Source organism: Embiotoca jacksoni, unplaced genomic scaffold (genome assembly GCF_022577435.1).
Source record: "Embiotoca jacksoni isolate LCO1_2020_lvr unplaced genomic scaffold, fEmbJac1.0.p SCAF_14, whole genome shotgun sequence".
In the NCBI taxonomy this organism is placed as follows: domain Eukaryota; kingdom Metazoa; phylum Chordata; class Actinopteri; family Embiotocidae; genus Embiotoca; species Embiotoca jacksoni.
The window spans coordinates 8502008-8521007 of record NW_027185274.1 but is presented as its reverse complement, the minus strand read 5'-3'; the positions used below and the strand labels follow the sequence as shown (position 1 = coordinate 8521007).

The following is a 19000-nucleotide window of genomic DNA, read 5'->3' as shown; positions in this document are numbered from 1 at the left end:
TCAACGAGGAGGTTCTGACCCGGTGCAGCTGGAGAAGAGCAGCTGTAGCTGCCTTGCTCCTGCAAGGTTTTAATATCATGCGACATCATGACATTTTGCAGCACCGGCTAAAGTCAGACAAAATTTTTAACCATCATGCAATGTTGTAAGTCCAGCATGCATCACTTTAAGTCAGCGCCGCACAAAGTCAAACGCACCCAATAGGTTATCCTGTGTGGGCCTGCCTTTGGAACAACGGAGCGATTGCAACACGTTTGGTTGAATGAATACCAGATTTGCAACATCGACTGATTAAAATGGAAGGTAGCATTTATTATGGTTTACAAAACGTTTTCAGTGGAAAAACACGAGCAAATTATATTATATATACGCAAATTTTTGTTTAAAAAGCCATCTATTCTTGCAGGTGATAAGCCAAGAGAAGATTTGTTCAAGAAAGGGCATGGTTTTCAATACATAATGGCACATCTAAATATCAATCTGCATAAAGCTACACATATAACATCTTTTCAAAATAGCATGTAAATCCTGAAAATAAAAGCAATAGAATATGGAAACATGCAAAAGTTCAACTGCATAAAGAGTAAATCTGAAACACTTGCCAGAAAACTAGACATTTACAGCATGTGGATGAAAATAAACATCCCGCTTCATACAAAGTCTGGAAAGTCCTCCATTCTTTTCAAAAATGACTTCAAACAGTGAGACTTCAAAGACCTTTAACAGTGAAAAAAGATTTTACAGTTAATACATTTATTTTGTCATTAGCTGAAATTTAAAGAATAATATTTGTGTAAATATGTAAAGAGGACCAGAATACTTCTGAAAGAGTTGCTAATCTTGAAACAACTTGAGGACAGGTATGTGCATTTTGGCAAAAGGATTATAAATAAGCTATCTCAGAACAGCATTTTCTCCTGTGCAAATCTTCTTTAAAGGAGGGGCTCCTGATTCATCCAGTTCTTCCTGTTGGAACAAAAAGGAACAAATCAAACAAGTCGTGAAAATGATTATATGGTTTGAAACGATTCTAGTTTTAATTGGCATCAGATTTAGGTCATGAATCAAACACCACACAAATAATTTTATCAAAGCAAATGTTTGCAGTCTTCCTTGAACCCATTTTTGGCTGAACCTCAACAGCAGGGTCGTCCCTATGAACACGACTGCCTGTCACTGTTACCCAGTTTCCACTAAAGCGGTTCGATGCCAGGTTTGAAACCTGTTTCTAATCTTAAACCATTTTTTTGTGTTCAAATTTCCACAGCTAAAAAAAAAAAAACAACCATCTGTTTTCTAGGAAAACTGTTTCCAGAGCGGTACCAATACCTGGCTGGTCTACAGTCAAGAACCATGTCAGGGGCTGGTGGAGGAATTATCATGGCCAACCAAGACCGACTAAAACTTCAAGACCAACGCTTCAGCATAAAAATATTAAGTCAAGTAAAGGACAAACAACAGTGATCTGTGTAGGAAACAAATGGTCTCCTTACACTGTGGTCCCTCATGGAAATCCAAAATAACCTTGCCTTAAAACTTGACTCGAAAAATAGTTGTTGTGCTTGAAGTTGGCGCTAGCATTGCTGGAAAAGTGGAGATGAATACAGTGACGTAAGACATGACTTTCTAGACTGTGGAAAAGCAATCTTGATCTTAAAGTTTGCAAGTGGAACCAACTGTAAACTGGTTAAAGCGTCAGTCCAGAACAAACACTAGGTTTGCGCTTGTGGAATGATAGTATGAGTGAGAGAGTGTAAAAATTCAAAGTGACATGACTGGTCTGACTGAAGTCCCCAACGGTCGGCCAAACGCCCTGACTTCCTGTATCCGTTTCAAATGAAAAGACCTGGTTTCAAATTAAAATCCCTCTAGTATTTTATACACAGTTCAGCTATATACTAGATTTTGACCGAGCCTTGTGGTTAAGTAAACCTGTGTGTCTGGGGTGCTCCGTCTGATAGTTCCTGATGAAAGAAGATCTTCCTTGATGAGAGTAGGTGGCTCGTCGGCTCCCTCTTGTCCTGAGTGAACGGGCTCTGTGTTAACGAGGAAAGTATTAACATAATAATATCCTCATTAATGCAGTTTTGACAGTGAAAGAATACAGAGACAGTACAGGACACATGTCAGTGATGTCATATTGGTATGTTAACATATTTGTCATTGTATGTTGTCGTTGCCACTTGTCAAATACAGAGTTTAGTCTAGACATCTATGCAAGTGCTATAAATACACAAATACAGTATCTTTTGTGTGCGCCTTTACAAATTGAAAGGAATGTGTGTATAACTGAATAAAAGGGTTGTTCAGGAGAGCCATCCACGCACCATCCACGATCTCTTGGCCGAGCATTGGCGGCTGAGAGTCTTCAGTTCGAAGGCTGGAGGGTTGCGGAGGGCTGACCTGCTGCGAGCTGGAAGTGCTGCTGCTGTTGTCCATTTTAGGCTGGTAAACGTCAGACAGAAAGCTCTGGTTGCTGTTTTCATCTGAGGCACGGGACACACACAGAACATCAGCTGACAATAGGGCTGCAACTAACCGTTATTTCCTATTGATTCTTCGGTTGAATATGTTCTCGATGACTTGATTTATAGTTTGGTGTTTGAAATGTCAGAAAATTATGAAAAATGTCAACCAGTGTTTCCCAAAGTCCAAAGTGCAGCCTGCAATGTCTTTTTTTGGTCAAAATCGACAGTCCACTACCAAAAGATATCAAATTTGATATTACGGAGGATGAAAAGAAAAAGGAAATATTGATGTTTAAGATGCTGGAATAAGATAATTTAAGCTTTTTATTTAAACAAATAAACCAAAACAATTAAATGATTCTCAAAATAGTTGGTGATTAATTTTCTGTCGATCAACTAATCGATTAATCAGTGTAATCTGTGTTTCAGCTCTACATTAATATTTTCATTCTTAATAAAAATTAGCCCAAAAACTCACCAGTGAAATCCAGTAAAGAGTTTGTGTTTTCCAGGACCACATCTTTTAACCCTCTGACGTCTCCACCGGTGGATTTGGTGTGATATATCTGATCACGGAAAGTGTAAAATGCACGAGAAAAAACATAAATAAACCAACAAACAGAAGAGCAGTGAAACTGTAACGTATGCACATGACAGAGGCCCAAACCTGCTTTGTTTCTGTCACTGGCACCCACTTGAATATACGCAAGGATGTGTCTCCCACTGTCACCCATTTCTTCTCCCTGAGGATAAAATGATTATGACAGACGTCAGAGGGGAGCTCAGTGTACACCTAACACTGCCATTAGCTTTAATAATATTAATCTGCAACATGACATACAGTAATACAAGCTCATGTCCTCTCTGTCCACAGCAGAGATGACAGCTGATCAAACATCTTCTTATGCTCACTGCAGGAGCGTGTACAAATCATTAAACATGACCAGGGGTGTTCAATGATTTCATTATTATGTGACTAACAGGACAGTCGCTGCATGTGAGGCTGGAGCCATATTGACAGCTCTCTCGGCGGAAAAACTCAACTAGCCCCGCCTCTCCTGTCAAACGAGGGCTCTGGTTGGTCAGCAGCCTCGTCAATCATCTAACTTTTCCGACTGAAGTTTGTTGAGCGACGCAGCAGATATCAGGCTGCGGTCTACTAACACATTTCCCTCCATATTGTCGCCCGCACACAGCTTACATACCATTTGCGCACTTTCTCGATGGCCGCCAGGACCTTTTTAATGTCATCTTTAGCCCGACTTCGGGTCTCAGCGCGGCCTGATCGTCCCGACATCTTGATGCTGTTATGATTCATCTACAGATGCATCTGAAAACTTCAAGACCAAGCCCCAGTCCTCCGTTACACTGGTAATCTCGCGAGATTTCCTCGTCTGTGTTTTTTTTTTTTTTACCCCTCTCCTTTTTTGGCATCACATTCCTCACTATGTTCAAGTTAGACACATTTATAATCCTATCTATCTATGTTTTTAATCTATATTATCAATCTATTTTCTTTTAAATTTTATATCTATTTATTAGATTTGACCTAATTGGGAATTTTATTTTATTATAGTTTTCACTCATCTTCTGTACTGAAGTACAATTTTGAAGTAGACCAGCTAATATTACTTAAGTATTTCCATTTTATTTTACTTTATACTACCCTGTTATAATTCAGCTGAATTGAACTTTTTACTCAACCAAATTTATTTGTGACATAAATAGCCTCCAGCTTCCCTGCTTTCTTGACAAATTCCCATGTGCTTTGCTAAAAATAAGCCCTACATTTTTGTTGCAATATCTGGTTGGTGCCCCTGTCCCAGTTCAGATGAGTTGTTCGCCGTTACACCAAAAATAATTCCCTATAAACTGAAGGTTTTATTTAAATCATTGTCCGAGCTTTCACTTGCAGAAGATTGTGTTTTCTCAGTCACTTCACGACCACACCAGATTTCTCTTGTAACAGTCTGAATGGGGCCCTGACCCCAGGTTGGCATATACTGAACTAAAGTAACTCGTCGTACATAAAGTCATGGTGCATTTTTACATTGTGACATTGGTGCTTTTTTCCCTGAGTACCCTTCCCACCTATTTATTCTTTTAATTGTTATTTTATTTTTAGATTGTTATCTTTCACTTTTTTTAATGTATATTTTTATATTTTTGTGGGATGAAAAACTGGATTTGCTCCGACAGTGAATTTATTGAGACAAAAACCTGTCTAAAATGTACATGTTCCCATGTTTGACCAGCAGAGGATACAATTGAGTCGAGCAGAGCAAACAATCCTCCTGTGCTTCAATGACTGAGAGCAAAGGCTGACAGTCTTTTACAGTTCTGATTTATTGATGTGATAAGAATAATCTCTGACAGGAAATCCTCATTTACTTTCTTATATCTCCCAGAGAGCACATGAGCAGGGTCAGCTCTGTTTGACTTATTTCCACTTTACCAAAACTGATCCAAATGGACTATGGTCCACTGAGGTGCAGCCCCGCAAAACAACTGTGAAAATAGTTTCACCAAAAGGGAACAAAGTACATAGTTTTATTACTTGGGCAAATGGATCTCAGCCGTCATTTCAAGCAGTGCTTGTGACACGAAGTGCTGTGTATTCAAACGCTTAATGATTTCTGTTGCCGTCATTTGCTACATAAAGCAGCTTTGAATTGTACCGATGTGTCATTGTTCATCAGGAGTTCTAAATTTAAATATAGGCCTATTGAATTCAAATCTATTTCAGATCATATTACTGTGACCAAAAGCACCATTGTAAAAAAGCAAAAGGGCAAAGATTGTGACATTTACAATTGAATTGCTGTTGCCAACAAAAACAAGAATGGCTTTAACAACTAGGAAATATGAAATCTATCTGTCTTAAAGTATCTCAGCCAAGTAAGACTGAATATTATTGTGCCAGAACTTTTCCAACCCAGCTGGGATATTCTTGTCAATATGTCATGTTTGTTTGATTAGAGTATGATAAGACTGCTGGTAGAGTTTTTGGATCATGCAGGCTGGAGAAAAAAAATCTGTGCACATTACCGATGGTGAAGGTGGGCCCTGCCGGAGCTGCAGCCGGTGGCTGACTACACTGGGAGGACAAGTAAGTACAAAATCCAGGTATTTGTACTTTACAAATGTCCATGTTAAGTTACTTTATTCTTCTATTTCACTAGAGTACACCTAAGAGACAGCTTTAGTTTCTGGTTCCTATACAGATTCCACTGAGAACCACGAATCTACAAATTTGGTGATTTCAAATTTAATATTTTCTAATAAACTGAAAAATGAAATTTTCCTTTATTAACTGTTGAACATCCACTTGGATCAGCTGGAAAATGCATCAAAGCTGAAAACAGGACTGATTTTCACAAGACAGCAACACCCCAAACATTTGATTATCAATCATATAAAATGATGCATTACTGTAGATTAAACTAACAGTATCTATAGGAAGTAGTTGAAGTCAGCACCTTATACGGGCTAACTGTAGTAGTAAAATACACATTATCGTGGCATAGAAATTAATTAAAAAAAAAAAATAACATCATACAGTAGGCTATGTGATAATACCAAAACACTTACAAGGAAGGAGCCTTTTTCTGCAAAATGAGTTATTTTCCTTTTGGGACTATAAGTACATTCTCTTGATGATACACATACTTTTAGTGAAGTAAGGTTTTGAAAACATAATTTTTACATGAAGTGTTTTCACTGTGTGTTATCAGGGATTTTTCTTAAAAAAGCTGAATACTTTCACTACATCTCAAGATGTTTATTAACCATATTTCTTGCAGTAATTTAGTTTAAAATGTCAATCAGAGGACAAATGGGAAATGTCACCATAATTAACAGATATGACTATAAAACTGAAGCTGTTATATAGGCTGAAGGCTATTTGCACGGTTGAAAAGAGGCTGCGCTTAAGTCTTTAAAGTGTTGAACTACGTATAATTACATAAGATTCACGCACTATACTTTTCATTCACTCTCCCTGGTGCCTCCCATTAGTTATATGGGAGTTTTATTTTGAAAAATGAAAACGGAAGTGGTCTCTTCCTGGCTTACTTGACGCTGGTGCCGCTCGGGCTGCTCCTCCTGTCATTGACTGGGGTGTTGGACAGAAAGGCCAAACGCTCCAGTGAACGGGGCGACGAGTCCAGCATGGACGGCTGCCCGCCATAGTTGGTGCAGCTCGTATTTTAGTGGGATTTTTTTTTTTTTTTTTTTTTTTTTTTTTAAATTTTTTTTTTTACAGCCTAGCCTGCTTATCGGCGGAAAGTTTCTGTTTTAATTATTATAATTTTCTTTCGCTGCTGTGTTTTTCTGTCGGACACGACAATGGATCGAGTGAAAAGCTCCATGCAGCAAGTCCCCAACGCTATCCCCAAAGTGATCCGACGGACCGGAGGGGCGAACAGCCTGGAGCTGGAGAAGGAAAACTTTGAGAGAGGGCAGGTAGGAAGCACAAAGGCTGCATGTTGATAGGATAACATTATTTCTCATGAAAGCGTCGGACGAACAATGTCTTGGCTGAGAGCCGCTTTATGTGCTGGGGAGGATTAACAGTCATGTCTGTTTGTTGTCTCCTAAACTACAGTGCACTGAGATTGTGCCAAGAAAAGTGAGGAGAAGAAGAACAACACTTGTGATTTACATTATAAAACACCTACTCTTCCTGTTGTAATACTTTGGATTGCACCGTGTCGGTTATTTGATCCAGATTATTGTTACTTTCCCAGATGTCTGTCTGCGGTCAGCAGATACAAATGACTCCACTTTATAACAAAAGAGCTGTTGAAATGTGGGTCAGTGGCCTCTTGAATTCAGATAACTGTGCTGTTTTGCCTAACTGCTGTATAAACCAGACAAGAGGGAGGCAAGTTGAGGCTCCATGGAGCTGCCGGGCTGTCAGCACCTCCTGAAGGCCTCGCAGTCCAGGCAGGACCAGTGAGGATGAAGATGGTTTGATGGGTGAATTCTGCTTTCGGTGCCTGATGTAGTAGCCCGAGTGGATTTTCTGTCCATGTTGTGTTTAGTTTTGATGTTGCGGCTGCTGATGAATAATAAATGAATGTGATTCTGCATGATCTGCTCCTCCCACTGAGCAGTATGGACAGTATGCAGGCTGCTGTTATGCTGTAGAGCCTCCTGCTTCCTGCCTGGTGGTCTCCCCTCCCCTCTCCCCAGACCAGGCACAAGGGAGGGAAATGCGGGTGGGTGGGTGAGGGAGGGGGGAAGTAGGTCAGATGAATCAAGGCAGCCCAACTGCAACATGCTTCTCCCATCCGTCCACAGCGGCTGCTAAAGTGGACAGCGCAGTCAACACAGCCTAAATGTGCACAGCAGGTATTTGGCAACTCTGCGTCTGGATGGTCGCGTTCAGTTTGCCCCCCCCCCCCCACCCCCCTTCTCCATGCCTCACCCCAACACACACACACACACACACACACACACACACACACACAGAGCATGGATTAGAGGTGACGAGAGAGCATTGCGTAGCTTTACGTTTCCCGAGCCAAGCCTGTTGGTCACTGGGTCACCGTCAGGCTCCTGGGATCAGACCCTCCACAAAGTGTGTCAAGATAAAGCTCTCCAGCAGCGTAACACACGCTCATAGTTTTCTCACGCAACATGCTGTGGCAGGTGACGCAAGAAGAGACACGAGCGGAGCAGGAGTTTCGTCCTGCTGCGGTAGTTTTTTAGCCTTGTTGGAGCTCTCCGAGAACGTTGATCAGATTTCTTCAGGAAATGTTGCAGAAGGATGAGTTTGGTTTGCTTCTTCTCGACACATGCTTACTCGCGGTGCCGGTTTCTCTTCTGTAAAGTCATAACAAATATCTCGGATTAGGATTTGTTACACATGCACATGCTGCTCGCGGTTCCCCTTTTTTTTTTTTTTTTTTTTTTTCTTCTCACCTTGTGGTTGATTCTTGACTGGGGATCCAGAGCTGTTGCAGGAGGTGCAAGGAATCAATGAATCCGCTGTCTGCTTCACAGCGGATCAACGAGAGATAATCTCCTCGGATCTGTTGTGCTCTAAAGCCGCCTAAATCTGATGGGTGGCTGGCTTTCACCTCCGCTGCAGAAAACCCAGTGTCTGTCCACAGATATCTTAGATTGTTAGACAGACAGACAACCTGCTCTGCCATAAAGGACACTTGCTAATGTTATTATTAATCCCCCGGTGAATATGAAGTTAAAGTCTGCTTTGAGAGCTACACTTTAGAAATACTTTCATTTACTTGATAGTGTTCTGGTTATTTTGTCAACAATTTCACGTTTTGGATTTAAAAATGTAATAAAGAGTGACAAACAATGAGTTAACCAACTAATTCTTTAAGCTCTGACGCATCTTTGTTGCTTGCTTAACTTCTGAAAATAGTTTGCAGTGTTCAGAGGACAGAGTAAATGAAAATGTTCACGGTCGTCCATACTTGGATTTAAAACCGTAGTCGTGTAAAACGCTTTCCTAGAACTGCTTGTCTTTCTCTCTGTTGCGTTCAAAATCCTCCCTGTCACGGTGACCGCGCTGGGTTATAAAAAGCATAAACCAGGGCAGCCAGATAGCGCACAGCGCTTACTTTTAATGACATGTTTTGCCTCATAATAGCAGCTGACCCTTTAATTTAGGCGGATTTAATCTGTTGCCGTGTTTGTCTCGAAACGTCATCGCATGTTTTGGTTTGGTGCTGGAATCATATTCTCGATAGCTGTAGGAAACCCAGCGAGTAAATAACAAGCCAGTAGGGAACACAACACATTTTCTATTCTTTATCTTCAGGCTCCAAAGTGTCCGAGATGCCAGCGCCCTCGTCTCTGAGCTGTCAGAGGCCACAGGAGGGTTTTTCATTTGGAAGCGGGTGTAGGTAGTAATCTCTGGGCCGATATGAGCCATAATTAGTGCTTGTGGAAAACTTCTGGGGCTCCAGTTCCTCGAGTTGGGATCTGTGAGCTACTGAGTGACACCGCATTGTATGTTACATAATTAAGGCCTTAAAATTAGACCTCCCGCTGGCCTCCTCCCTCCTCTTTACTTGTCCACACGGAGTTCACTCTCATTTGTATCTTTACTCGAGTGCATGCGTGTGTGTGTGTGTGTGTGTGTGTGTGTGTGTGTGTGTGTGTGTTGGACGGTTGGCAGTAAGGCAGAACAAGATTGGAGAAAAACTGACATTTGATAGACAGATGGGAAACGAATGAAAAGACAGCGCTGAATGCTTGACCCCCGCAGCGAGGGGACACGGTGGTTCTGGCTTTTTGTTTCATCCCTCCAGTAGAGTTCAGACACCTGTAGAATCAATGCCAGCGAGAAACGGAAGCTGTCGTCCACGTGGTGGATCAGCACCTTTCTTTAATTTGACACCCGTGTGTATTTTGTGATACGAAACAAAATCCTGCATATTGCTTGAAATGCTCCATTTTGAAAGAATCAGTCATTTTTAAATGATTGGCGCGATCGTGGAAATTCACTTGCAGCAAACTCTTTGTATCCCCCGAACCATTACGTCAAGAGAAAATCATGTGACATCAAACAGACTTCTTTTGTAGATAAGTCATAGAAAATGAGAACTGAGCTAGTTTTTTGTTTTTTTTTATGACGTAGCAAAAGAAGTTGTAGCCTGACCCGTTTGAGTTCATTTGCCTTGCTTGACGTTGCATGTCCTTTGATGGGACTAGTTCACCGCGACGTCGATGCAGAAACGATATCTTGCGCAGCCCTGGTCGGTGCGACTCTTGTTGAACGGCCACAAACTTCGGTGCGAAACGCCGGACACTTTCCAAACTCATCGGTCAACATCTACGTCGTGGGAAGGGAAGGACCACCGCTCTAAAGTATTTTCAAATTAAGACGTCTGAGTGTTGCTGCAGCTGTTGCAGAACACGTAACAAAAGTGTTTATTTTTTTTTTACAAAGTACCACGTCTGCTGTTGGATAGAAGCCATCAGTGTGTTTATCGTGTGCGTTAAACAGAGGGTAGAAAAACACGTTTATTTCTGGTTAAAATAATCAAAGCTCCAAATGTGTTGGCAGGTGACGCATTCAAATGTTCTAATTGTTTCCGGTAGTTGCAGAACGGCAGGGTCCAATTCTCACATACCTCATTTTAGCTGCAAAAGTGGAGCTGGGCAATACTGCATCCATATTGTGATACAAGCTAGATGTCATCTTAGATTTTGGATATTGTAATATCATGGCACGAGTCTTTTCCTGGTTTTAAAGGTTGCATTACAGTAAAGTGATGGGAGTTTTCTGAACTTACTAGACTGTTTTAGTTAATATTTACCTTTACCGTCTCATTACGTCATTAGATTTATATTACTGGTGAGTATTTATGAAAACATAGTTGTCTCTACAGTATTGTCGCAGTATTGATATCGAGGTATTTGGTCAATAATATGGAGATATTTGATTTTGTTCATATCGCCCGGCCGCTGGCATACATGAACCTTGTCTGGCAAACAGCAGGTGTAAATCTGACCTGATGGACATCCCCCGGATCCTCCCGTCCTCGGCCCTCCTCAAGTGCTGCTTGGTGCCCTGGCAGCTGTGGAATTCAGGGGAGGAGCAGGTTCATGGCCCTCGGGCACAAGCAGAACCCAGCAGAGCGGACGTAGACGAGCCTTTTTTGGTTTTAATCTCCCCGCCTGTCTGCCTCACGTTCCCCTCTTTCTCTTCACTTCGGTCATCTCCCCTCCATCGCTCATTGTCTCACATCCTCCTCGGCTCCTATTTAAATCCGGCAATTTAAAAAAAACGCTGGGAAGTTATAGCAGGATATCCGCATACGCGAGGTGTGCACACAGACAAGCACGCAGGCATGAGAGCGAGACCATTAAAAGCACCGAGGCAGCAGAAACAGCAGGCGGTGGTTTGTGGCCTCATTGCACTGACTGTGCGTGGAACAAAAGAGCTGGACATGAGTGGCAGGTTAGTAAGTGGAACAAAGTGCACCGATGAGTTCCTGGCGGCCTCGACAATGGCTTTGATTCACAGATTGTTTTGGAGTCCTCTCCTGTGTTTTACAGCACAGTACCACGGAAAGGCAGGAAGACAGAGATGGAGGGTTACTTTTTGTTTCAGTTGTAGCAGAGGTCAAAAGTCACACCGAAACCTACACCATTAGTGTAAGCGTGTGGTATGCAAATGAGCTCGCCTCATTTTAATAATCATACGAGTGCAACACAGTTTTCAGCGACGTGACAAGAAACACTGACAAAGGCTGCTGATTACAAACGATTGTGAAATAACATAAAATGATCAAACTTATGGTCGTTTATAGTGAACAGCGACTGACTAATCTATACGGCATCTTCCTCCTCTTTCATGTAAATTATAACTTTTTATAGTTAATTGAAAAGTTATGTGTTTGGTTACTTGCTTTTAAATGATTTAGAAGATTTGCAAATGATTAACATTATACCATGTGATCCTTTTTTTATCGGGATGTAATTCCACTCACCTCGCCAAACCGACATGGCTTGGTGTTAATTCAACATGTCAGAGTGAAAATGAAAGATTATTTATGGCCACAATAATCACAGAGGTCTTCTGTGAACTTGATAAATGTTTGAAAATTCTGTGATACCGCCTCGGCGGAGCAAACTGCTTTCAGATCATCACGCGTTTGTTTATCATGATTACTCCGACAGCATACAGATGATGAACATGTGGGTGGTTTCGGCTCTATTGATGAACCCACTTCTTTTTTTTTTTCTTTTTCTTTTTTTATAATATTGCATAACTTAAAAGGCATCATTTAGGCATCTACCCCCCTGTTGGTGGACACGATGGTAACACCCATGCACCCACATATGAACACACCAAAAACTTTTCTTTGAGCAAAATGCTTGAGACAGTGTGTGGTGGGCTTTGCTCTGGGAGACATAAAGTCAGTTAAAGCACATCTTGGAACAGTTGTGGGTGGGAGATAAGACAATTTCCTTCAGCGGCCCTTAAACCCTTTCAGCCCGTTAGCTTACCAAAGACAGTGTTTTGTAAAAGATTTAGAGCAAATCATGGCACCATTATGGGAAGAAGTTTGTGATGTTTGATCGGGAGACTTCTGTCTCCAGCACTAAATGAGCAGGTTAGTTGAAACTTCCATCTGTGACGTCACAAAGTGTCTCTCCTTCACCGTAGGAAGGAAGGTGCTCGGTGACATTACTGCTGAACTTTTTAAACGGTTCGTGGGAATGGTAACATGTGAGGAAGAAGATGGCACATTTGTTTCACTCGTTTACTTTGACAAAACGACCAGACTACTTTATTTGTCCATGCTTCGCACGCGTAAATTGAGACTGAGCGTCAGACGTGTCCTTTATTCCAGGTGGGTAGACTTTACGAGAGGCAGAAGAGGGTTTCAGACAGAGGCAGAGTGGGACTGCTGTATGTGAGAAATGCTCTGCCCTCGGCGGAGGGGCCCACGCCGTACCAGGAAGTGAAGAGACTCGGTGGAAAATAGACGGCATTGTTCGGAGACAGACTGCTGAGCAGCCCGGAGGTATAACGCGCAGCGCCACTGGTCTAATGAGTTTATAGTGAACAGCAACTGACTAATCTATACGGTATCTTCCTCCTCTTTCATGTAAAATATAACTTTTTATAGTTAATTGAAAAGTTATGTTTTTGGTTACTTGCTTTTAAATGATTTAGAAGATTTGCAAATGATTGACATTATACCATGTGATCCTTTTTAATCGGGATGTAATTCCACTCACCTCGCCAAACTGACATGGCTTGGTGTTAATTCAACATGTCAGAGTGAAAATGAAAGCTTATTTATGGCCACAATAATCACAGAGGTCTTCTGTGAACTTGATAAATGTTTGAAAATTCTGTGATCCTGCCTTGGCGGAGCAAACGGCTTTCAGATCATCACGCGTTTTGTTTATCATGATTAAGCCATATTGATTATCTGAGATAATGGCCGCGGTTGGTCACCTGATGTCGTGTGATTGTACAGAAAAGCCTGGTCTGGATTGAAAAATGGATCTTGTGGGTTTGTTGTTGTTCTGTGGTGTGAGGCTGTTTCAGTGTCTTCTGTCTGTTCATGTAATCCCAGACTGCCTGGTGTTGAGATCAGGCCTTTGTGTGGGATGGACTGTCATTGTTCTTGTCACTGAGGACACTTCTATAGGACTCTGGCTAGAAGTTTAACGTCGGTTATAATTGCAACAGAATGAATATGGGCCAATCAGACCCCTCGCTGGTTGTATTACGCGATTGATAAGGATTAGTAATGTACAGACACTGACCAGATTATTAGGTACACCTTTACAATCTAATGCAACCCATTATGAGAGCAAGGATGCCTGCTCAGAGCCTGTGAGATAGATTTGTCCAAGTGGTTTAAAAATGTGAAACACGTAGTAGTTGACACTTTGACTCGTCATAGAAGGAATAGACACACGGGTGTAATCAATAACACTAACGATGGCTTTGTTTAGTTAGTGAGCCAACATTAACCGATTTAATTATTTACACATGTGACATGACCACATGTCTTGTCTTAAGGCCTGCTGTCATATAATGCTCTCAGTTTATGCACCACAAACACAGAAAGACTTTAGCTGGCAGTCTCAGAGAAACCAGATGGGGGCATCAGTCAGCCAGAATTGCTTCCACAGTGGAAGCTCGGCTTTTTCCACCTTTGGAAAGTTGTTCTTTTCGAGGCACCGACATCACTGCAGCCAGAATAAATAATAAATCCTGGAGATGATCTTAAACTTAATCCTGTTAGAAACAAGTGTAAATATTGATCAAAGTATTGGTTGTCTTCTGTCATGCTTTCTCCTCTGATTTCAGTGGTGTTTCTACAGCTGCTTCTTGTGGTTGTGGTTACATTTTGTGTACGTGCGTAATTTTTTTTTTTATGTGGTGTTTGAAGAGATGCAGGCGTTCCCACACCTTTGTTCTTGCAAAGGACCCTTTAATCAGGTGTTACTGACAGCACCCCCCCCCCCCTGAGGGAGACCCTGTTGGATGATTTTGAGTTTAGTTGTTTTTTTTAAAACCCCCTGCTGCAGGTGAGCTCAGGTAATCATTTGTAAAGACTCGATTGGAGCAACAGTGGGTGGAAGGTTTTTTTGTTTTCATTTCCTGGGTCTCCCTCCCTCCCTGCACACCCCCGCCCCCCCCTTGCAGGACCCCCCGGCGGTCCCCGGACCCCAGCTTGGGAACCACCGGGTTTTGAGCCATCCCACTCTGCAGGCTCCATGCTACTATTGTCTAAGAGGAGAGCGGGCTATTTGCAAAATAAAGGTAGCCTCCTGTCTTGGTGTTTAGGCGCTATGCGGGCTGATCTGTGAGAGCGGGGGGGTCTTGATGTGAAGCAGCGGTGAGATGAGCGCCTATTATCGGCGGTAGTCGTCAGTGTTTTCCCTCCCAGACAGGCCTCGTCTTCTCGGCGGTCGGATGCTGAAAGTCCTCGCCGACAAGGGAGCACGTCGGACTCGGAGAGAAAGGAGAAGGAAGCGAGGAAGGAAGGATAGAGGAGCGTTTTAATACCAAATCGGGACACATGTTGAGCTAGCAGCCCACTCCACCTCCCCCCTGCTTCTTCTCCTCCCAAATGCATGTGTTGCCTCAATCGCTTTCCCGTTACTAATTACTCCGCGTCAGGATAAAGCGGATCTCCTCTCCGTCTCCGAGGATCCTCGCTCACCGCTTTGGGGGACGATCATGGATCTGAGTAAAATTGTAAGTTTCTCAACATCGATTTGTTTTCTTTATTAATGATGAGAAAAAAAATCCCCGGCAGCAACAGATTTGCATGTGTGTTTTTGGGTTGTTGTTTTTTTGGAGGTGGGGGTGGTGTCCAAGAAGTCCTGCTGCCGCTGCTGCACACACACACACCCGGGCTGCATGCATGCAAGCAGGGACTTGTCTGATATTATTGCAGCCAAATCTGGCCGTGAGAAGTTTAGGGTTTTGTTGTGGAAAAGACGGGCATGAAGGTCTTTGCATTCCTGTGTTTTCTCCTGTGGTTTTAAAGCTGGCGCACAGGGTCCTCGAAGGGGTCCCTGCTGAACGGAAGAACATTAAGACTTAGAAAATAAAACGTAAGACCCTGAGATCACTAGTTTGTGTTCACATAGACTGTGGACATTCAAAATTGTCTAACAAACCAACAGCAACTAAAACCATCTCATACCGGGGACTTTAGATGTCTCCTCTGTTTTGTTTTTTTACATGGAGCAGTCTCCAGCTGCAGGTTGGTGGAAAAAGTCCTGCAAGCACAGTTTAAATGTGCTATGAATATCAATTACGTACTGAAGTTTGTTGGAGACCAAATTTAAGGCAGATCTGAGCATAGCTATGATGATGTTGCATAAACTCAAGAGATTGGTGCCACCAGGTGCGAATTTAAAGTCAGCTGAGATTATATTTTGTTCAGTAAAAAAAACAATGTGGACTTTATTCCAGATTTGGATGCTAAACAAAGTGTGTGTGTTTATGTGCCTGTGACTCGGGAGTGCTGTGAATGATGCGATGGAGGCCAACAGGCCGGCCAAGTGTCCAGAGTGGGCTGCCGGAGCAGGTGCACATAAGCCGGAGCAACAAGACCGGCCTTTCACTGCCAACATGGATGGATGGGTGTACTTTTAGTGGAGGTGTGGGGGAGGGTGTGTGATGAAAGCACAACCTAGAGTCCTCTTTCCAGTAATCCTCAACCAGGGGAGAGGGAGTCTGTGGAGGAAATAGTTAAAGGAACAGCAGAAGAAATAGTGCAGGTAGATACGCAGGGACTCATTTGATAACTGGAACAGGAAAATCACCCTCAGCTGCCCACGTGAAGTCAGTCGGGGCATGTAGTGCAGACGTGGCGTGGGTGTAGCGAAGCAATGTGGATCTCCATTCAGTTATCAGGTTATTTCAGACGAGCCTTTAGATGTTGGTAAGAAACTGTCCAGCACTGTGGATCCAACAAAACTCCTCAAGGCTGCCCTGTGTGGTTTATTGGCCTTCTCTCTCACACTGTGTTTTGGCTTTTTGGCATGTAGTGGTATGAAAACAAAATCCAGAGAGATGCAAGCATAAAACCGTATATTCCCACACTGCAGGAATGTGATCGAACACATGGAAGGTGTTTTGTATGGAGATGCATGATGTTGAAATGTTTAAACTGATATTTTGCTGCTGCAGACTTAGACTCCTGGTTGTTTTTTTTTGCAGAACATCTATTTTCAGACATTTTATTGGCTAGTTTGCGGTGTAGAACAACATGGAGCAACAGTCTGTAGCCAGATTTGGACCAGGGACATTACAATGCGATTACAAGGTGTGCATCTTTAGACCTGTTTGTCACATTGTTTTGTCATCTTGTTGCTTCAAGTGAAACTTTTTTTGTAAGCGTCAAAAATTGGAAATCTGCTTCCTGTAATTAACAGAAAAGTTAATAAATACATAATGTGTTAAATGTTGACTAATTAAAAAAAAAAACAGATGGTCTTCCACTGAAATAATAATTTGAAAACAAAATGGAATTATTTTTTTTTAAATTTAAAAAAATAATAATTTTAGTCTTTTTTGGTTTTACAGCAAAACCTGGTTCTATTTTTGTGTGCCAAAATACTCGAAAAATAATTTTGCCTGTTTGATGAACAGAAGAATCAATTTGAAGACATTCCTTTGTTCGTCGGGTAAACATGTCAGACATTTTACAACAACAGTTTCGGACTTGAGAAAATAATCGGCACATTAATTGATTGTGAAAATAGCTGTTAGTTTTGGCCTTAGCACAAACTAGTTTTGTATTACACGACCCAAATTCCCCGTATGAATACACGGGCCTGGCCATGCTCTGTAAGGAATGATCTCCAGTTGTTTCATCTAACTGGGCGTAGATCGCAGGTTAATTCTGAAACTGTTGTAGCAGCCTTTAGCCAATCAGCATTGTCTTAATCTCGAGACTGTGCACCGATAGTATTATTGATTAAATAATGAGCAGACGCTTTGTCTTTGGTGACATAATCTGTGCCTAGATTTCAATGTGTGAATTAATCCCTGAAGTAGATTCTTGTTTTTGCCTTCAGGAAACATGGAAACACGCGCTCTTGAACAAATCTAACAAATCGAGCTGGCACAGGCCTGTAAAACAGGCTGTGTTGCTTTAAAGAAACCCCCGACATCAGTCTGTGTGCTGCAGGAGGTTTAGTGTTCAGTTGGTGTCAGATCCATCCATAAGCCATCATCAAGCTCTTCAGGAAACACACACACACACACACACACACACACACACACACACACACACAGACAAACTCTGTGATGTGTAGGTGTTAGTAAGTCGGCCAAGGTCAGCTGCACAGATGCTTCTTTTATGATGTGTCTTCATGACATCACCAATCCTGCAGGAAGCTTCAGAGCTGAAGGTCCTTCACACAAGGCTGCAAAAGCAGTCCTGTTAGGAAAGGCTCATAAAGCTCTTACGGGGGTGGAGGTCTGAGAGCCCGGCCTTCTCTCTCTCTCTCTCTGTGTGTGTGTGTGTGTGTGTGTGTGTGTGTGTGTGTGTGTGTGTGTGTGTGTGTGTGTGTGTGTGTGTGTGTGTGTGTGTGTGTGTGTGTGTCTGTGCGTGAGTGCGAGTGCGAGTGCATGTCTTCAACCAGCTGCTGCCCTCCACCTCTGCCCGGAGCAACAGAAGCTCAGTGCTCTGAGGTCCCGTCCCCCACCCGCTCCCCCCCTCCACCATCCAAACATCCTGGAGCTCTATGTTTTGATGCTTTCTTAATGGGCTCTTAAGAGACACCATCATCCCACTGGGTTTATCTGCATCACCAAATGCCCTATTATTAATGGGATAGGAGGTGCTCGGGGTGTTCTGTGGAAAACAAGCTTCCTGTTAACAGTCTCCGAGGCCTGTACAGGAGCGATAAGTCCTTTCAGTGATTAGGCTGATGCGTGGTTTCATCATGATGATAGAATTTGACCATTATGTTTGATAGTGGCGCAGATCAATATGGAAACTCCCTCAGTGCCTCCGATGAGGCCTGTATGACGTGACCTCTGCGAGTTCCCCCTCTCACAGTTGGGTCTCCGTATGTGTGTACATACAAGGACACATGAGAAATAGCCAACTGGAGACAGACTTTCTAGACTTTTCCACTACCTTCCTCTCCTCAGTGCAAGCCATGCGGCTTTTCCAGAGATGCGGAGCGACTGGTGAATGAGAGCGGATGTTTGTGTCCGAAGCGACACGTAACACGGTCCTTAAACAAGCAACACAGAAGGCTCTGTTCAGAGCAGCGACCTTTTGAATCGGGTGGAGTTGCACTTGGAAAAATATTTGGGCCCAAAATGCTTTTCCAGTTATTATCTGACGTTTGAATGCATTTATTAAAAGTGACATTTCATAGTGTTGTAGCCTGTGGTGGGAAGGAGGGTGTGTGTTTGTGTGTAACGCACCACAGTAAGGCCTGCTGTCAGTTTCAATGGTTTATTTTTGGTTGTGCATGTCAAACCATGAGAGAAGTTGTATAACTTGCAAGGAAATTGTATTTTTAGTTGGTCAAAACTCCCTTCA

At 42.5% G+C, this 19000-nt stretch overlaps 2 protein-coding genes across 3 annotated transcripts in view; one reads left to right on the top strand and one right to left on the bottom strand.

Moving 5' to 3' along the window:
* Positions 1–291: 291 nt before the first annotated feature.
* bcl7bb (BAF chromatin remodeling complex subunit BCL7B b) lies at positions 292–3825 on the bottom strand. The gene is made up of 6 exons (XM_069147837.1): positions 3674–3825; positions 3136–3211; positions 2947–3034; positions 2328–2486; positions 1933–2036; positions 292–966 (listed from the first exon to the last, which is right to left on the bottom strand). Exons 1-6 carry the CDS (start codon positions 3784–3786, stop codon positions 895–897), a joined length of 612 nt encoding a protein of 203 aa, XP_069003938.1. The 5' UTR covers positions 3787–3825; the 3' UTR covers positions 292–894.
* A 2924-nt stretch (positions 3826–6749) lies between these two features.
* The window catches only part of hip1 (huntingtin interacting protein 1), a 45786-nt gene continuing 33535 nt past the window's right edge, over positions 6750–19000 (top strand). The window contains exon 1 of one of the 2 annotated variants that reach the window (XM_069147834.1): positions 6750–6932. In XM_069147834.1, the coding sequence (XP_069003935.1) occupies positions 6816–6932 (117 nt within the window). In that variant the 5' untranslated portion in view covers positions 6750–6815. Of the gene's footprint in view, positions 6933–14695; positions 15181–19000 lie in introns of those variants that run through there. The other variant, XM_069147835.1, reaches the window with a different exon arrangement.